Source organism: Lepidochelys kempii, chromosome 3 (assembly GCF_965140285.1).
Source record: "Lepidochelys kempii isolate rLepKem1 chromosome 3, rLepKem1.hap1, whole genome shotgun sequence".
Classification (NCBI taxonomy): Eukaryota; Metazoa; Chordata; order Testudines; family Cheloniidae; genus Lepidochelys; species Lepidochelys kempii.
Genome location: NC_136382.1, coordinates 301,879 through 319,507, shown reverse-complemented (window position 1 = coordinate 319,507; position 17,629 = coordinate 301,879). Strand labels below are relative to the sequence as shown.

The window sequence follows — 17,629 nt, the reverse complement described above, 5'->3', positions numbered from 1 at the left end:
CTTTTGTAGCTTCTGTCATGTGGAGGGAAAATCATTGTTCCAAGTAAAGCCCTCAGCACAGTTTGTGGGAAAAGTACAGGCACACGAGATGGAGTTCATTACCACATAATCTCGTCACATGCCCTTGTATTCTTCAATGAGTCATAGCAGCCATTACCCTACTCTCTTTAGAACATCCTCAGGAAAGTCCATCAGTGGAGATAAGCTTCTTCCATGGCCCACTGTGTTAACTGATGGGCCGTCAGCTTGAATAGTCCATTCACAATGTGCTGACTAGACTGGATGTAAACTACTGTGTGGATATTACCATGGGAGCAAACACATTTGAAATACAAGTACAATAGTCAATATTTGTAACTTCAGAGACAAAAATGATACATGCAAACAAATAGGGTAATAACATTCAGTAAACCATAACTTTTCCATTGACACTTTACATGACATATTTTGTACAAGATTTGTTGTAATTATATAGCAGTGGTAGCAACAGCGTTCTACATGGTCCTATTTTAATCATACAACATCACATATAAGTACAGGAAAAAAGTTCAATCTGATACCAGTCTCCAGGAAGCTGTTGTGTACAGTGTTGTTACGGTCACCTTGCACAGAAGGTGTGCTCCAAAAGTTACAACCCTAACGCCATTTTTATACTCTGCCTGTTTACAAGTAAAAGGTATTGTGTACATCATCTAAAATTAGATTTAACCAATCAGTTTACCACCTTGTGTTTCTGGTATCATGATGTATACCTTATCTTTGTTCTGAACACATGCATTTCAGGTACCAAGGAGCATGAAGGCACCTCCTATGTTTGTACCAGGGTAGACCATTCATGTATATTGTCCTTTCCCTTTGGGACATTCCAGTCTTAGCCTGTGAGCGTAACTTCCTACCAGGTGCTATGGAAAGACACTCATATGTCCTGATCCTGACAGTTTTCCTTTCTACTTAAACCAAAGCTTATTTCAGCTAACGCAAAGTGTTATGGATACTTGACATCGGTGAACAGAATTGTGGGGCAAGTATAATACAGTCAGTTAACATAACTTCCCAACACTTATACTAACTATGCCTAACATAGCATGTATTGGCTACCACAGCTTCATGAACAATTGCCTAGGTTCTAGCTCTGAGACCCCTTGACCCCCAGCCCCCAGGGAGCCTGCCGAGAGACTCCTGCACTCAGCCTCCAAGGACCCAGCAAGGAGACCCAGCTTGGGGATGCTGTCCCCCACACCCAGCCCTTGGGGATCCAGCTTGGGGATATCTTGCCCCACAAAGGCCCTCTAAGCAGGATTCCCAGGGTCTGTGGGGCAAACGTTCTCTGTTCTGGATCCCTGGGGACGGGAGGGCCAAGGGGTCTCTGAGCAGATACCTGGGGGCCAGGGGTCTCTCTGAGCAGGATACCTGCAGGTGGGATGCAAGAGTCTCTGAGCTGAATCCTGGGAGCTGGGGGTCAAAGGGTCTGCAAGCAGGACTCCCAAAGAATTGGGGGGAAGGGTTCTCTGAGCAGGTTTCCTGGGGGCTGGAGAGTAAGGAGTGCCCAAGCTGGATCCCCCGGGGTCAGAAGGAAATTTCTCTCTTTGCTGGATCCTAGGGTCTCCAAGCTGGATCCCTGTAGGCTGGGGGAAAAGGGGGTGTCTCAGCTGGATCTTGAGGGGCTGGGGGCAAGATATCCCCAAGTTGGATCCCTGGGGATCCTGCTCAGAGGCCGTTTGGCCACCAGGGATCCTGCTTGGAGATTCCTTGACCTCCAGCCTCTGGGATCCTGCAAAGAGACCCCTTGGCCCACAGCCCTGTTCCCTCTACCTCTGGGTCACCCCCTTGCTTTCCTACACAGACTACAATGACGTGCGGGGCTTTCTGATTGGGGATCGCAGTGAGATGTTCAACAAGGAGGCAGATCTGATAATGCAGGTAGGAGCTGGGCTGCAGTACGGGTGACGAACAAGGCCCTGGCTGTCAGGGTTACTCTAGGTGTGTTTTGGGTTTGTTGGAGCGGATTCTGGAGATGAGATCCTGCTTGGCCTGGTGGGAGGGGGCTGGGGTGGTTGGGGAGTTCTAGCTGATTGTGAGCCCGCCCTTGGGTAGGTCCTAGGCGGGAAGTAAGTCCTGGGAGTAGTTCTGACCATGAGTCCGGGGCTGGACTCGGCTGGGGTGGCTACCAGGCAGGGTCTGATCTGAGGTAGCTTATGGGTGTGGTGAACCTCATGGTCTGGGATGGGTGCTGGGTGGGGAGTGGGTGCTGGCCTGGGGCGCATACTGTGGGGGCGTGGTGGACTCTGAGCGTGTGGTGATTCTTTGTGCCCATGCCTCTGGTTCCCGGAGCCTCCCAGGCTCATGGGCAGACAGGGACTGATACCCCTGTGCTCCCTGGTATCAGCGAAGGGAGGAGAGTGCTGCTATGTCGGGGAGCAAAGGGGGAGTCCCCATCGTGGGGAAGGATTCCCCAGTGTTAGGGACTGGAGGTGGAGTCCAGATGTCAGGGAGGATGAGGGGCCTGGTCTCAGGGTATGTGGAGAAACCTGGCTGGAGAGGGATGCATGGGGTCCTGGTTTGGGGGAGGGCAGGTGGAAGGTCCCAGTGGCAGGGTGTGGAGGGGGGACCCTGATGTTATGGGGGGGCATGGGGCCTTGGTGTCAGGAAGATGGGGGGACCTGGAGTAGGGCAGGAGAGAGCCAGGGAAGTCCCAGTGTCGTGAAGGGGATGGGGTTTGGGAAGGGAGGAGAGGGCTCTAATGTTGGGAATGGAAGGTAACCCTAGTGTCTGGGAGAGAAGGAGGGGGCTCCAGTGAAGGGGTGGATAGGGCGGCCCATGTGTCAGAGAGTTTAGCGGGAGCCCTGGCATCATGCTAAACAGGCTCCCTTTCTCTGGCAGGGCCCACAATTTGCCTTCTCTCAGGAGGACTTTGTGAAGACGATCCTTCCATCACTGACAGAGCTTGATACTGTTCTCTTCCTCTTCACGCTGGATGGTGAGGAGTGGCTGGGAGCTGAGGGAAGGGGTCAGCACTAGTTTGGGGGGGGGAAGGAAGGAGCTGTTGTTCCCCCTGCTGGGCACTACCCTCTGCTGAGTGATCATGTCAGCCTCTTGCTGTGATTTATCTCGCCTCACCTCTCCCTAGTATGCTGAACGATTGAAAAGTTTGGGGTTGTTGTTACCTTGGAAAAAGACAAGTAAGAGGGAACACGATAAAAAAAATTATGAAAAGTATCTAAAACAATGCAGGGTCTAGAGATGGGAGATCAAGAGTATCTGTTCTCCCTGTCTCATAAGACAAGAATGAGGGGGAAGCTCACTGGGACTGAAAGGCAGCAAAGTAAAAACTGATCAAAGGAAATATTTTCCCACAAAGGCACAAGGGGCTTGTGGAACTCCCTGCCACATGACATAACAGACTAAGAGCCTGGCAGGATTCAGAGAGGGGTTAGACGTTCCTATGGGCATGAAGAATATCCAGAATTATCAGAGAAAATACAATACATATTTTTTAAACATGGGAGACCAGAACTGCACACGGTATTCCAGATGAGATCTCACCAGTGTCTTGTATAATGGTACTAACACTTCCCTGTCTCTACTGGAAATAGCTTGCCTGATGCATTCTAAGACTGCATTAGCTTTTTTCATGGCTGCATCACTTTGGCAGCTCTTAGGCATCCTGAGATCAACCAATACACCCAGGTCTTTCTCCTCCTCCGTCACTTCCAACTGATACATCCCCAGCAAAAATTCTTGTTAGTCCCAAAATGCATGACCTTGCACTTATTTAAATTTCATCCCATTTCTATTACTCCAGTTTTCAAGTTCATCCAGATCTTCTTGTATGATAATCGTGTCCTCCTCCATATTGGCAATACCTCCCAACTTTGTGTTATCCACAGATTTTATTAGCACACTCCAACTTTTTGTGCTAAGGTCAGTAATAAAAAAGTTTGGTCCCAAAACCAATCCTTGAGGAACTCTACTAGTAACCTCCTTCCAGCCTGACAGTTCACCTTGCAGAATGACCCATTGTAGTCTCTCCTTTAACGAGTTCCTTATCCATCTTTCAATTCTCAGATTAACCCCCATCTTATCCAATGTAACTAATAATGTCACTGCAGTCTAGATCTGTCATGGCAGAGCCAATCACACTGGGTCCGTTGCTGAGCTACAGGCAAACCAGGCCTGTTTGTGTTGTCTGGTAGAGGGGTGCAGCTGTTCTCTGATGTACCTCAGCAACAAGGCTTGGGAGGGAGTCCATGGACCTGTTACCCTCTTACCCTGGAGTTGTAGCAAAGAAAGTGAATGAGACAGAAGTAAGGTGAAAAGTATAGGCTGGGATGTGTATGTGTGTGTAAACATGTCTCTTGCATGTTGGTATGGTGATTTGGCTGATGTGCAAAGGACTCTTGACTCTGACTAGCTCTGGATCTTCCTGAATGACTGTCCAGAGCCTGGTTACCCCAGTCTTATGCTCCCCCTTGCTTTAAGATGACCTCACAGAGGTGGAGAAGCTTGTGGTTCAGGTGAAGGAGAAGACATCAAATGTCCAAGCACTTTCTCATGCCACTGTTGGGCAGTACCTTCCGGTGAGTAGAGAAGGCTCTTTGTCTCCATCCCAGGTGAGGGAACGGTCCTGTGGGAAATGGAGCTTGTGCTCATGTAATTAGACTGTACCCTGGTGCACGCCTAGAGGGGGCAGGGTTGGGGTTGCCTTCACTCTGGAATTCCTTAATTCCTTAACTGCTGAGGGGGAAGGGAGTGAGTCTTGCCCCATGGTGGCACTGGGTGCCCCTGGAGCTACTCTAACTTGCACCAAGGCCACACTGCCCCCAACCAGCCCTAAACCTCAGAGGTCAAAGAAGAACAAAAGAAGCCATCTGCAGCCTATACTTATCAACAAGTTACGTTCCTATCTAATAAGGTATTTCTCACCCAATGGTTAGTTTGTCCAGCGCTTGTCCCCACTGACACAGTCCCCTTCCCTAATGGATACCTACTTGGGACAATCGTCTGCTCTTACAGTCTTACCCCAGGGGGCCCACTCTCCCCAGAACTCTCGGTTTGGCTTTGTAAATCTCCAGCCTGCATCTACTCCAGACAGCAAACATAGGCTGTCTGATGGGTGTTCATTGTTCTCCTGTTTGGGTCAGCTCTGAGACTGCCCTCCCTCGAGAGCTAGATTTCACTCCCAACAGATTTAGAACACAATGTCCTGTGTTAGCTAACTCTAAAATTGTTTCCCATACAAACATCTCATAATAACCAGGATAATCAGCTAGAGCTTAGCTTTTGTCAGACCAAACACAACTCCCTTCGGTATAATATTGAGAAAACGGTGGGACTCAGTATCCCTGTCAGGACATGCTTGGGCACATCTGTCACAACAAGATTTCTGTTAGTATCTTTATCCTCACCAGGCCTCCCTCAAGAAGCTGTTTCCTTGCATCATGAGCATCATGTGGCCCATCCTGTTCCTGGAGTATGAGGGGAATTTTATCCAGGTAATGCATGACAAACCTGTTTGGATCCTGAGGTCGATTCCTAGCAGGGTGCCGACTGACTGGACTTTTGTGATTTCTGAGGTAAGTGAGGGGTGGCTGCAGGGCCGTGGCTCGCCCTGTGGGGAGGCGGGCCCGGCTGCTGCAGGGCCGTGGCTCGCCCTGTGGGGAGGCGGGCCCGGCTGCTGCAGGGCCGTGGCTCGCCCTGTGGGGAGGCGGGCCCGGCTGCTGCAGGGCCGTGGCTCGCCCTGTGGGGAGGCGGGCCCGGCTGCTGCAGGGCCGTGGCTCGCCCTGCGGGGAGGTGGGCCCGGCTGCTGCAGGGCCGTGGCTGGCTTCCTCTGGCTGGCAGTTTGTGGCTGCCTAGTTCACGGGGGTCTGTTTTTCTGTATTTCACACAGAAGTTCCAGAGGGAGCTCAGCACCAAGTGGATCCTCAACACAGTCAGCACCGGGGCCCATGTCCTCAAGGGCAAAATTCTCCACAACTACATGGTGGACCTGAGAATCAGCAACTCCAAGCTCTTCTGGAGGGCGCTGTCCATCCTGCAGGTACTGAGGCCCAAGTCAATGGCCTAGCGAGGGAATAAGAAGGTAGCAGCATTACCAGTTATTACTTCAGAGTGTAGGGGGAGGCCCCAGTTGTGAGAAAGGCAGGAAGCAAGGTCAATAGCTAAGTGGGGCGGGGGGGGAGGAGGGAATCCTGGTGTGGCCCTTCTCTGGACATTGGCACTGCCCCCAGTGGGACCTTTTCAAGGCCAGGCAGAGCACCACAGCCCAGTAGCTGACCCTCCCGTCCTCCACCTCCCCCATCCCCTGTACCATAGCTGGGATCCTAATTCTGAGCATGAGAGAATCTCATCACCAAGATGCAGCCTTTGCAACAGTGCACCACAGTGTACTGCTAACCTGCTTTGTCCTATAGGTGGAAGTATATAGCCCACTATTTACATGGGGTAACTGGGGGAGAAGCCCAGCAGTATGAACATGGTGAGCATGTACCAGGCCATTATAGAACATGTGTTGGTGCCCCTCAAGCCGTCTCCTTGCTGTGCCGTGCTCTGAGGCAGATTGTGAGAGACGGCCAGGATGTTGGCTGATGTCGCATGTTGCTGGAGCTTGGTGGTCACTACTGTCTCAATTACTGGGCCTGGGAATGGGAGGTTGGAGATGGGACAGAAGTTGAAAAGGTCTCAAGGTTGCGTTTTGGCATTTCTCAGGGAGCTGGTAAGTGTTTCTCCCTGCCTACTCCGGTTAGTAGTGGGCATAGCTCTTTTATCATTCAGGAAGGGCAGGGATCCATTGCACAGGTTGTGGCTCTAATATTTTTCTGGGCTTCCTGGACTTCAGCTAGTGTGATGGGGAGGGTGGATGGATAATAGGATCTAGCTGGGGTTTTCTTGCCCAGTTATCTGTAACCTGGGCCTTTCTCTGTGCTGCCCCTGCCCAGCTAGCGTCCACACACATGTGCATGTACACACCCCCTGTCAGGGTTCGCTCCCCACTCTGAACTCTAGGGTACAGATGTGGGGACCCACATGAAAGACCCCCTAAGCTTATTTCTACCAGCTTAAGTTAAAAACTTCCCAAGGCACAAATCCTTCCTTGTCCTTGGATGACTACTGCTGCCACCACCAAGTGAGTTAGACAAAGATTCAGGAAAAGGACCACTTGGAGTTCCTGTTTCCCCAGAATATTCCCCCAAGTCCCTTCACCCCCTTTCCTGGGGAGGCTTGAGAATAATCTACCAACCAGATAGGTAAACAAGGTGAGCACAGACCAGACCCTTGGGTTTTTAGGACACTAAAAAACAATAAGATTCTTAAAAAACAGAACTTTATTATAAAGAAAAAAAGTAAAAAGCACCTCTGTAAAATTAGGATGGAAGGTAATTTTACAGGGTAATAAGACTTAAAACACAGAGGATTCCCCCGTAGGCACAACTTTAAAGTTACAAAAAACAGGGATAAACCTCCCTCTTAGCACAGGGAAAGTTTACAAGCTAAAACAAAAGATAATGTAACACATTCCTTGCTATTACTTACTATTTTTGTAATATTAGATGTATCATTTCAGTAGGAGCTGGATTACTTGGTTGGTCTCTCTCTGTCTCAGAGAGAACACACACAGAGCACAACAACAAAGCCTCTTCCTCCCCCACCCATTTGAAAGTATCTTCTTTTCCCATTGGTCCTTCTGGTCAGGTGCCAACTAGGTTAATTGAACTGATTAACCCCTTACAGGTAAGGGGATTCTGTACCTCTGGCCAAGAGGGATTTTATATTACTGCATACGTAAAGGTTGTTACCCTTCCCTTTATATTTATGACATGCCCCCCCAAATCACAGATGGTGCGGGACAGTCTGTTCCACACTGGCTGTGATTTCTTCCTGGAGCTCTAGGAGAAAACAGAGTTAATAAGACACATGCACCTTTAGATATACTGTATAAAAACGAACAATATTTTTCACATTTTAAGGACGATTTTAACCAGTTGATTCTGGGAAATGTCCATAGGAGAGTGCATCAGCCACTTTGTTAGAAGCTCCTGAAATGTGTTGTATTTCAAAATCAAAATTTTGGAGACCTAAGTTCCACCAAAGAAGTTTATTACTGTCCTTGACAGTATGAAGCCACTTTAGCGCAGCATGGTCAGTTTGCAGGTGGAAACGCCGCCCCCAAACGTATGGGCATAGCTTTTTGAGAGCATACACAATGGCGTAACATTCCTTTTCACTGATTGACCAGTGGCTTTCCCTCTCAGTTTTTTGCTGAGAAACACGACAGGATGGAATTTTTGATCAGGTCCTTCCTGCATTAAAACTGCTCCCACACCGCGCTTGGATGCATCTGTGGTTACTAGGAAAGGTTTGTTAAAGTCTCTGGGGCCCTTAGCACAGGGTCAGACATGAGTGTTGCTTTAAGCTGGTTAAAGGCCTTCTGACACTCTTTTTAGTCCACTGCACTGCATTTGGCTGTTTCTTTTTGGTCAAGTCTGTCAGTAGGGCAGCAATTTGGCTGTAGTGCGGTACAAATCGCCTGTAATATCCGGCCAAGCCTAAGAAGGATTGGAACTGTTTCTTTGACTTTGGGACAGGCCACTTTTGGATAGCATCCACTTTGGCCTGTAGGGGGGTTGATAGTTCCTTGACCCACCTGGTGTCCAAGGTAAGTCGCTCTGTTTAGGCCTATTTGACACCTTTTAACCTTAACAGTTAGTCCTGCCTCTCTTATGCACTCAAAGACTTTTTGCAGATGCTTCAGATGTTTTGCCCATGAATCAGAAAATATGGCCACATCATTAAGGTAGGTGACTGCAGATTTTCCCAATCCCACTAGGAGACTGTCTACAAGTTTCTGGAAGGTGGCGGGGGCATTCCGCAGCCCGAAAGGGAGCACATTAAATTCATACAGCCCGACCTGTGTGGTGAAGGCTGACCTTTCCTTGGTGGATTCATCTAGCGGTACCTGCCAAGGTGTGGATTGCACTCTCAGCAAATTTGGTTAAGTACAAGGTAGACATGAACTGGGCACATCCCAGTTTCTCCAGTAGCTCCTCTGTGCATGGCATTGGATAGTTGTCTGGGCGAGTTGCAGCATTTAGCTTACGGTAGACCATGCAAAAGCGTATCTCCCCATCTGGTTTGGGAACTAAAACTGCTGGAAATGCCCATGCACTGTTAGAGGGGCACATTACACCCATCTGTAGCATGTCCTGGATCTCCCGTTCTATAGCTGTTTTGGCTTGAGGAGACACCCGGGAAGGTTGGGCTTTAATTGGGCGAGCATTACCTGTGTCAATGGAGTGGTATGCCCGTTCGGTCTGTCCTGGGGTGGCTGAGAACATCGGTGTGAAGCTAGCGCACAGATCCTTGATCTGCTGTTGCTGCCTACATCCGAGGGTCATAGAGAGATTCACCTCTTCCACACCACCGTTACTTTTTCCTTCATAGTAGACACCTTCAGGCCATTCAGCGTCCTCTCCTCTCTGGGCTGTAAATTGACAAACCTTTAATTCTTTGGAATAAAAGGGCTTTAGAGAATTAACATGGTACACTTTAGGGTTTAGGTGGGGGAATGCTATGAGATAGTTAGCTGCTCCCAGGCGCTCTTGGACCGTAAATGGCCCTTGCCATGACGCTTCCATCTTATGGGCCTGGAGCACCTTCAAGACCATGACCAGGTCCCCTACTTTGAAGGAACGCTCTCTGGCATGTTTATCATACCAGGCCTTTTGCTCTTCCTGAGCATCTGTTAGGTTTTCTTTAGCAAGGGCTAAAGAGTCTCAGAGGGTGTTTTATAGGTTGTTTACAAAGTTTCAAATATTAGTTCTTGGAGAAGGCGTAAACCCCTCCCATTGCTGCTTCACCAACTGTAATGGCCCCTTAACCTTGCGGCCATACACATTTTCAAATGGTGAAAACCCTAAACTGGGATGTGGTACAGCTCTGTAGACAAAGAGCAACTGCTGTAACACTAGGTCCCAATGGTTGGAGTGCTCATTTACGAATGTACATACCATGGCCCCCAAAGTTTCATTATATTTCTCCACCAGGCCATTTGTTTGATGGTGGTAAGGAGTGGCAACCAAGTGATTTACCCTATGAGCTTCCCAAAGGCTTTCCATAGTTCCTGCCAGGAAATTAATTCCTGCATCTGTGAGGATGTCGGAGGGCCAACCTACCCTGGCAAAAATGTCTGCTAGTGCCTGGCACACACTTTTAGCCCTGGTGTTGCTTAGAGCTACTGCTTCCGGCCATCGGGTGGCAAAATCCATGAAAGTCAGTATCTACTGCTTTCCCCTGGGAAGGACCCAGAATATCCACAGCTACTTGCTGAAATGGAACCTCAGTTCATCACTGGATAGTGGACCTCGACTTGGTCCCTCAGGAAGCGATGCGGGGGATGGGGCTGGTTCCGGGGACAGTGACCCAATCTCCGCAGGTGCACTTGGTTGGGGTTCAGGCTCCGGCTGAGCTTCTTGTGCAGGTTTAGCTGCTGCTACCAAGGCGGGCTCGGTGGGGCCCTCTGGTGTAGGGGTTGCAGACGGGGTTGCAAGCGCTGGACTCAGTGCTGGCAATGGTTTTGGTGCTGGTTGCTCTGCCGGTTCTGGTTCTGGGTCTGGCTCTGGCTGGGTCTCTGTGACTGGGTCCACTACTGCTGTCGCAGATGTTTGCCTGGGGGTCCAGTTCCACCACCTCAGTCTGGGTCTCTGGTATCACAGACTGGGCCCTTGTCAAAGGCTCAGGAACAGAGCTAGGCATGACAGCTTGCTTAGCCTGGCTGCAGGTGACCATTCCCACCCTCTTAGAATCATAGAATATCAGGGTTGGAAGGGACCTCAGGAGGTCATCTAGTCCAACCCCCTGCTCAAAGCAGGACCAATCCCCAATTAAATCATTCCAACCTAGGGCTTTGTCAAGCCTGACCTTAAAAACTTCTAAGGAAGGAGATTCCACCACCTCCCTAGGTAACGCATTCCAGTGTTTCACCACCCTCCTAGTGAAGAAGTTTTTCCTAATATCCAACCTAAACCTCCCCCACTGCAACTTGAGACCATTACTCCTTGTCCTGTCCTCTTCTACCACTGAGAATAGTCCAGAACCATCCTCTCTGGAACCACCTCTCAGGTAGTTGAAAGCAGCTATCAAATCCCCCCTCATTCTTCTCTTCTGCAGACTAAACAATCCCAGTTCCCTCAGCCTCTCCTCATAAGTCATGTGTTCCAGACCTCTAATCATTTTTGTTGCCCTTCGCTGGACTCTCTCCAATTTATCCACATCCTTCTTGTAGTGTGGGGCCCAAAACTGGACATAGTACTCCAGATGAGTACTAGGCTGGCTAACCTAGTGAGGAGGGCTTTAAACTAGGTTCACCGGGGGAAGGAGACCAAAGCCCTGAGGTAAGTGGGAAAGCGGGATACCGGGAGGAAGCACAGGCAGGAATGTCTGTGAGGGGAGGGCTCCTGCCTCATACTGAGAATGAGGGGTGATCAGCAGGTTATCTCAAGTGCTTATATACAAATGCACAAAGCCTTGGAAACAAGCAGGGAGAACTGGAGGTCCTGGTGACGTCAAGGAATTATGACGTGATTGGAATAACAGAGACTTGGTGGGATAACTCACACGACTGGAGTACTGTCATGAATGGTTATAAACTGTTCAGGAAGGACAGGCAGGGCAGAAAAGGTGGGGGAGTAGCATTGTATGTTAGGGAGCAGTATGACTGCTCAGAGCTCCGGTACGAAACTGCAGAAAAACCTGAGTGTCTCTGGATTAAGTTTAGAAGTGTGAGCAACAGGAGTGATGTAGTGGTGGGAGTCTGCTATAGACCACCGGACCAGGGGGATGAGCTGGATGAGGCTTTCTTCCGGCAGCTCGCGGAAGCTACTAGATCGCACGCCCTGGTTCTCATGGGTGACTTTAATTTTCCTGATATCTGCTGGGAGAGCAATACAGCGGTGCATAGACAATCCAGGAAGTTTTTGGAAAGCGTAGGGGACAATTGGCTAGATTGTCAGGCTCAACGGGTAGTGATCAATGGCTCCATGTCTAGTTGGCAGCCAGTGTCAAGTGGAGTGCCCCAGGGGTCGGTCCTGGGGCCGGTTTTGTTCAATATCTTCATAAATGATCTGGAGGATGGTGTGGATTGCACTCTCAGCAAATTTGCGGATGATACTAAACTGGGAGGAGTGGTAGATACGCTGGAGGGGAGGGATAGGATACAGAGGGACCTAGACAAATTGGAGGATTGGGCCAAAAGAAATCTGATGAGGTTCAATAAGGATAAGTGCATGGTCCTGCACTTAGGACGGAAGAACCCAATGCACTGCTACAGACTAGGGACTGAATGGCTAGGCAGCAGTTCTGCGGAAAAGGACCTAGGGGTGACAGTGGACGAGAAGCTGGATATGAGTCAGCAGTGTGCCCTTGTTGCCAAGAAGGCCAATGGCATTTTGGGATGTATAAGTAGGGGCATAGCAAGCAGATCGAGGGACGTGATCGCCCCCCTCTATCTGACATTGGTGAGGCCTCATCTGGAGTACTGTGTCCAGTTTTGGGCCCCACACTACAAGAAGGATGTGGATAAATTGGAAAGAGTCCAGCGAAGGGCAACAAAAATGATTAGGGGTCTAGAACACATGACTTATGAGGAGAGGCTGAGGGAACTGGGATTGTTTAGTCTGCGGAAGAGAAGAATGAGGGGGGATTTGATAGCTGCTTTCAACTACCTGAGAGGTGGTTCCAGAGAGGATGGTTCTAGACTATTCTCAGTGGTGGAAGAGGACAGGACAAGGAGTAATGGTCTCAAGTTGCAGTGGGGGAGGTTTAGGTTGGATATTAGGAAAAACTTTTTCACTAGGAGGGTGGTGAAACACTGGAATGCGTTGCCTAGGGAGGTGGTGGAATCTCCTTCCTTAGAAGTTTTTAAGGTCAGGCTTGACAAAGCCCTGGCTGGGATGATTTAATTGGGGATGGGTCCTGCTTTTGAGCAGGGGGTTGGACTAGATGACTTCCTGACGTCCCTTCCAACCCTGATATTCTATGATTCTATGAGGCCTCACCAATGTCGAATAGAGGGGGACGATCACGTCCCTCGATCTGCTCGCTATGCCCCTACTTATACATCCCAAAATGCCATTGGCTTTCTTGGCAACAAGGGCACACTGCTGACTCATATCCAGCTTCTCGTCCACTGTCACCCCTAGGTCCTTTTCCACAGAACTGCTGCCTAGCCATTTGGTCTCTAGTCTGTAGCTGTGCATAAAACTAGCTTGGCTAGTTTTATGTTGTTGGCCAAGTCTTCCCCCCGGGAGCATGGGAATGGGATAATCATCATAGACTGCAAAAGTCCACATTCCTGACCAGCCCTTGTACTGAACAGGCAACTTGGCTGTAGGCAAGTCAAAAGAGTTTGACTTGAAGGGTTGAATCGTCCCTTGGGCCTCTAGATTGATGAATTTGGGGTCCACTAGGGATTGATGGATAGCTGACACCTGTGTTCCAGTGTCCTTCCATGCGATAACCTTCTTCCCACCCACACTCAGTTTCCCTTCGTTCTGAGGGTATCTGGGAGGCATCTGGGCCTGAGGACCTTTGGTATGACCCCAGTGCAATGAACTGCAATCTGTTGGGGTTCTTGGGGCAGTTGGCCTTTACATGCCCCAGCTTGTTACATTTAAAACATCGCCCAGCTGACTGGTCAATGGGGCGAGGTGGGTTGCTGGAGAATGGTGTGGTGGGACAATAAGGTGTCTGGGGTTTTCCTTGGGGTGTAGTTGGGGCCTTGGGCTGCCCCTGGTGGTAGGATGTGGTCTCGGGGTGTCCCTTCTGGTATCCGCCCAAACTGCGACCAGGGTTGTTCCTCTCTGCTACCTCCATCTGTTTTGTTCTGATTTGCCCTGCCTTTCTGACAGTCTGGGACTGTTCGTATTGATCAGCATAAGAAGCAAGACTTTCTGCTGAGTCCATTTTCTTATCCCATAAACACTGTTTTACATCATCATTGGTCATAGTCAGGAACTGCTCCTGGACAACCAAATCACACATTCCTTTAAAGCTAGTTACACCCCTTCCTTTGATCCATTTATCTAACGGATCCTTTATCTGGTTTACATAAGCCACATTACTTAGTCCAGCCTCTCTCTTAAGGGCTCTAAATTTCACTCTGTAAGTTTCAGGTGTAATTTGAAATTGCTTCAAAACCAAATCCTTGAATTTACCATAGACAGAAGCATCCTCAATAGGCATTTTGTTGAATATGTTCAGAGCTCTTCCAGTCAATTTGCTACCAATGTGGTCATCTTGTGATCTTCAGGAATTGCATGGAGAGTGCACAGTCTTTCAAAGGTGATGAAATATTCAGCAGTATCACTGGATTAATCATACTGTGGACATAGTCGCTCCCGTTTGTGGATTTTTGGGGAGGTGGAGCCAACTGCTGAAGGGTTTTGTCCTTTTAACTTTATCACCTCCAGTTCATGCTTCCTCTCTCTTTCCCTCTCCTCCTGAGCATGCTGCCTCTCTTTTTCCTTCTTCTCCCTAGCAGCTTTTTCTCTGGCCACTTGTGCATCAATCTCCATCTGTTTTAATTCCAGTTGTCTTTCATGTTCCTTCTTTCTTTCTTCAGCTTCCAATCTTGCTAAATCTAGTTTCTTTTGGACATCACTTTCTGTCATCCTAACCTCCCTGCACTTAGCCTGCCTAACCCGAGAGCTAGAAAGAAAAAAAACCCTAGCTTGTGAATTCCCTTGCTGTAGCTTAAATACTCTGCCCTGAGGCAGAGAAGAAAGAGGAAAAAAACCCCAAAACCTCCAGCTGCTCTCAGCTTAAAAAAAAAGTGTCCTTTTAAAACAACAACAACAACAAACCTCCCTGACTTCAAGCAAGTAAAAGAAAAAATACTTTCTTTTTAAAATCCTGAGGTCTGTGCTTCTGGTTCAGAATGATCCCACCGTGCTGCTACCATGTCAGGTTCCCTCCCCACTCTGAACTCTAGGGTACAGATGTGGGTACACACATGAAAGACCCCCTAAGCTTATTTCTACCAGCTTAAGTTAAAAACTTCCCAGGCACAAATCCTTCCTTGTCCTTGGATGACTACTGCTGCCACCACCAAATGAGTTAGACAAAGATTCAGGAAAAGGACCACTTGGAGTTCCTGTTTTCCCCAAAATATTCCCCCAAGTCCCTTCACCCCCTTTCCTGGGGAGGCTTAAGAATAATCTACCAACCAAATAGGTAAACAAGGTGAGCACAGACCAGACTCTTGGGTTTTTAGGACACTAAAAAACAATTAGATTCCTAAAAAACAGAACTTTATTATAAAGAAAAAAAGCACCTCTGTAAAATTAGGGTGGAAGGTAATTTTACAGGGTAATAAGACTTAAAACACAGAGGATTCCCCCCCTAGGAACAACTTTAAAGTTACAAAAAACAGGGATAAACCTCCCTCTTAGCATAGGGAAAATTCACAAGCTAAAACAAAAGATAATGTAACGCATTCCTTGCTATTACTTACTATTTTTGTAATATTAGATGTATCATTTCAGTAGGAGCTGGATTACTTGCTTGGTCTCTCTCTCTGTCTTGGAGAGAACACACACAGAGCACAAAAACAAAGCCTCTTCCCCCCCCCCTTTTTTTATATTACTGCATACGTAAAGGTTGTTACCCTTCCCTTTTATATTTATGACACCCCCATTCACCCAACCCTGGCTGGGGCTGTCATCTCTGATGTCATACACAACTCTGAGTTTGCCCATCCCCCAGCCAAGCCATGTAGATTTGGAGCAGACAGGAGCCAGCCTTGCTTCCCAGCCATTCTGGCTGTCGTAGTCCTCTTCTCAGTGTTACTTACCACTCCCCCTGGTTCCCTGGCCTGCTCAGGATCAGTGTACAGGGCTCTGCAAATGCCGCTTGCTGAGCCTTATGAGAGCCACTCCAGCACCATTCCTGAGCTGCGCTGAAATGGAATCTGGTCTCTGTCCCTGCTCTGACTGGCATGCTCTCCCCACAGCGGTTCACGGGGCACTCCCAGGCCAGGTGCCTGGAGGGCCCTGCTGCAGACCATATATGACGCTGAGGTGCTCTCAGATGACATTCGCAATACAGAGATCTCCAAACATATTGCAATAGCAACGGAGAAGAAGAAGGTAACAAGGCCCATGCCCTGTCTCTCCTCAGCACCCCACCTCATGGTGTCATGCACGGTGGGGCCCCAGCCCACTGGCTCCAGTCTGCTCAGATGTGCGTCTCGATGGGTCTGGTGCAAACTCTGGCACCTGTAACACCAGCACAGGGACATGCAGCAACAGCTTTCGAAGGCAGGAGACAGAATTTCAGGTGGTTGGTGTGGGGCGAAGATTGGGAGCCACCTTCCAAAAACCATCATGAGTGCTGGGGGCTTCCCCTTGCAGAGGGGTGAGGCTCTCGGGAGGCACCAGCAGGCAGGTTTCCCCCTGGAAGGGGGGAGGCCACCCCAGATGCATTAAGTAGACAAGTGGGGTGCTGATGCCCCCAAATCCCTAGCAGGTGGTGCTCCCCTTAGCACCTGCACACCAGGGCCTGTGCAACTGGCTGAGCTGGTGGGGAAATGAGCTGGTGAGCGCTCCCCCTGCCTGATTCTGACACTGTCTCCTCTTATCTCCCAGGTTGTCCCCACAGCCCTTCTGTGCCTGCTGCGGAACTGCTCAGTGCAGGAGGCTCAGCTGCGGCTTGACACCTCCCCATCCATCCGAGCAGCCATTGAGTCCTCACTGAATGCTCGGGGGCGCAAACGGGGTGCAGACAAATCAGACTCCACAGGCAGGAGCATGTAGGAGGCAGCACCCATCCACTAAGGGGACTATGTGGGGAGGGAAGGGCCTAGCATCATTAACTTCTGTACGGATCCAGCAGTGTGGGCTGTCTTCCAGGCAGGGAGAGAAGCCAACTCCCTGAACAAGAGCAGCAGCTGGGATCTGGTGAACACGAGCAGCACCTGCCTAGATGGGAGGCGAGTGCCATGGGCTCTCCTGTTAGCTCCTGGTGGAGCTACCACCACATTACCTGGAGGTGGGAGTCTTGTGTTCTCTAAGAGCCTGAATTTCTTTGGAGGATCATGTGCTCCCCAGGGGTCTGGATTGCTCTGGGTGAGCTAATCTCTGATGGATGGGGTCGGGGGGGTATCAGTTTACCCTGGGGAATCAGGGTGTGGGGTGCACTGTAATCCTTTGAGCAGGTCAGCTGTTCTCTCTGTTCTGGGGAGGAGGAAGAGTCACTCTGTGATATGAGCTCCTGAGGGAAGTTGTTCTGTAATCCCCAGAGCATGGGGTGGGTTGTACGTGTGGGGCTGGATGTTGTCACCTTGTGTTCTGTGATCTCCTGGGAGGTGGGAGGGCTGAGTCACCCTGTGAGCCCTGCAGGGGGGATGTGTGATTGGGGGGGGGGGGTCACGCTGTGATCTCTGCTGTTGTCTCTTCATTGCTTTTGTTTGTTCTTCTTTTTTTAAATAAACTTCTGTTTGCCAGCTGTCTGTGCTGTCAGCTCAGCTATGAGGGACTCATGGGCATCTTCCCAGCTTGTGCAAGACCAGAGCTGGCAGCAGAGGGGATGTGTGCCCACCCGTTCCAAACCGTACTGATTGCCAGCAGCCCCCAGGGCC

General features: G+C 49.6%; 1 protein-coding gene across 1 annotated transcript in view; it reads left to right on the top strand.

The window, feature by feature from the left end:
• Positions 1–17,093, top strand: part of GCKR (glucokinase regulator) — a 44,425-nt gene extending 27,332 nt beyond the window's left edge. The window contains 8 exon segments of the mRNA XM_073335362.2: positions 1,844–1,920; positions 2,881–2,977; positions 4,480–4,577; positions 5,409–5,492; positions 5,888–6,037; positions 16,004–16,039; positions 16,041–16,139; positions 16,638–17,093. Of these exon segments, the coding sequence (XP_073191463.2) occupies positions 1,844–1,920; positions 2,881–2,977; positions 4,480–4,577; positions 5,409–5,492; positions 5,888–6,037; positions 16,004–16,039; positions 16,041–16,139; positions 16,638–16,805 (809 nt within the window). The 3' untranslated portion in view covers positions 16,806–17,093.
• Positions 17,094–17,629: the final 536 nt, after the last annotated feature.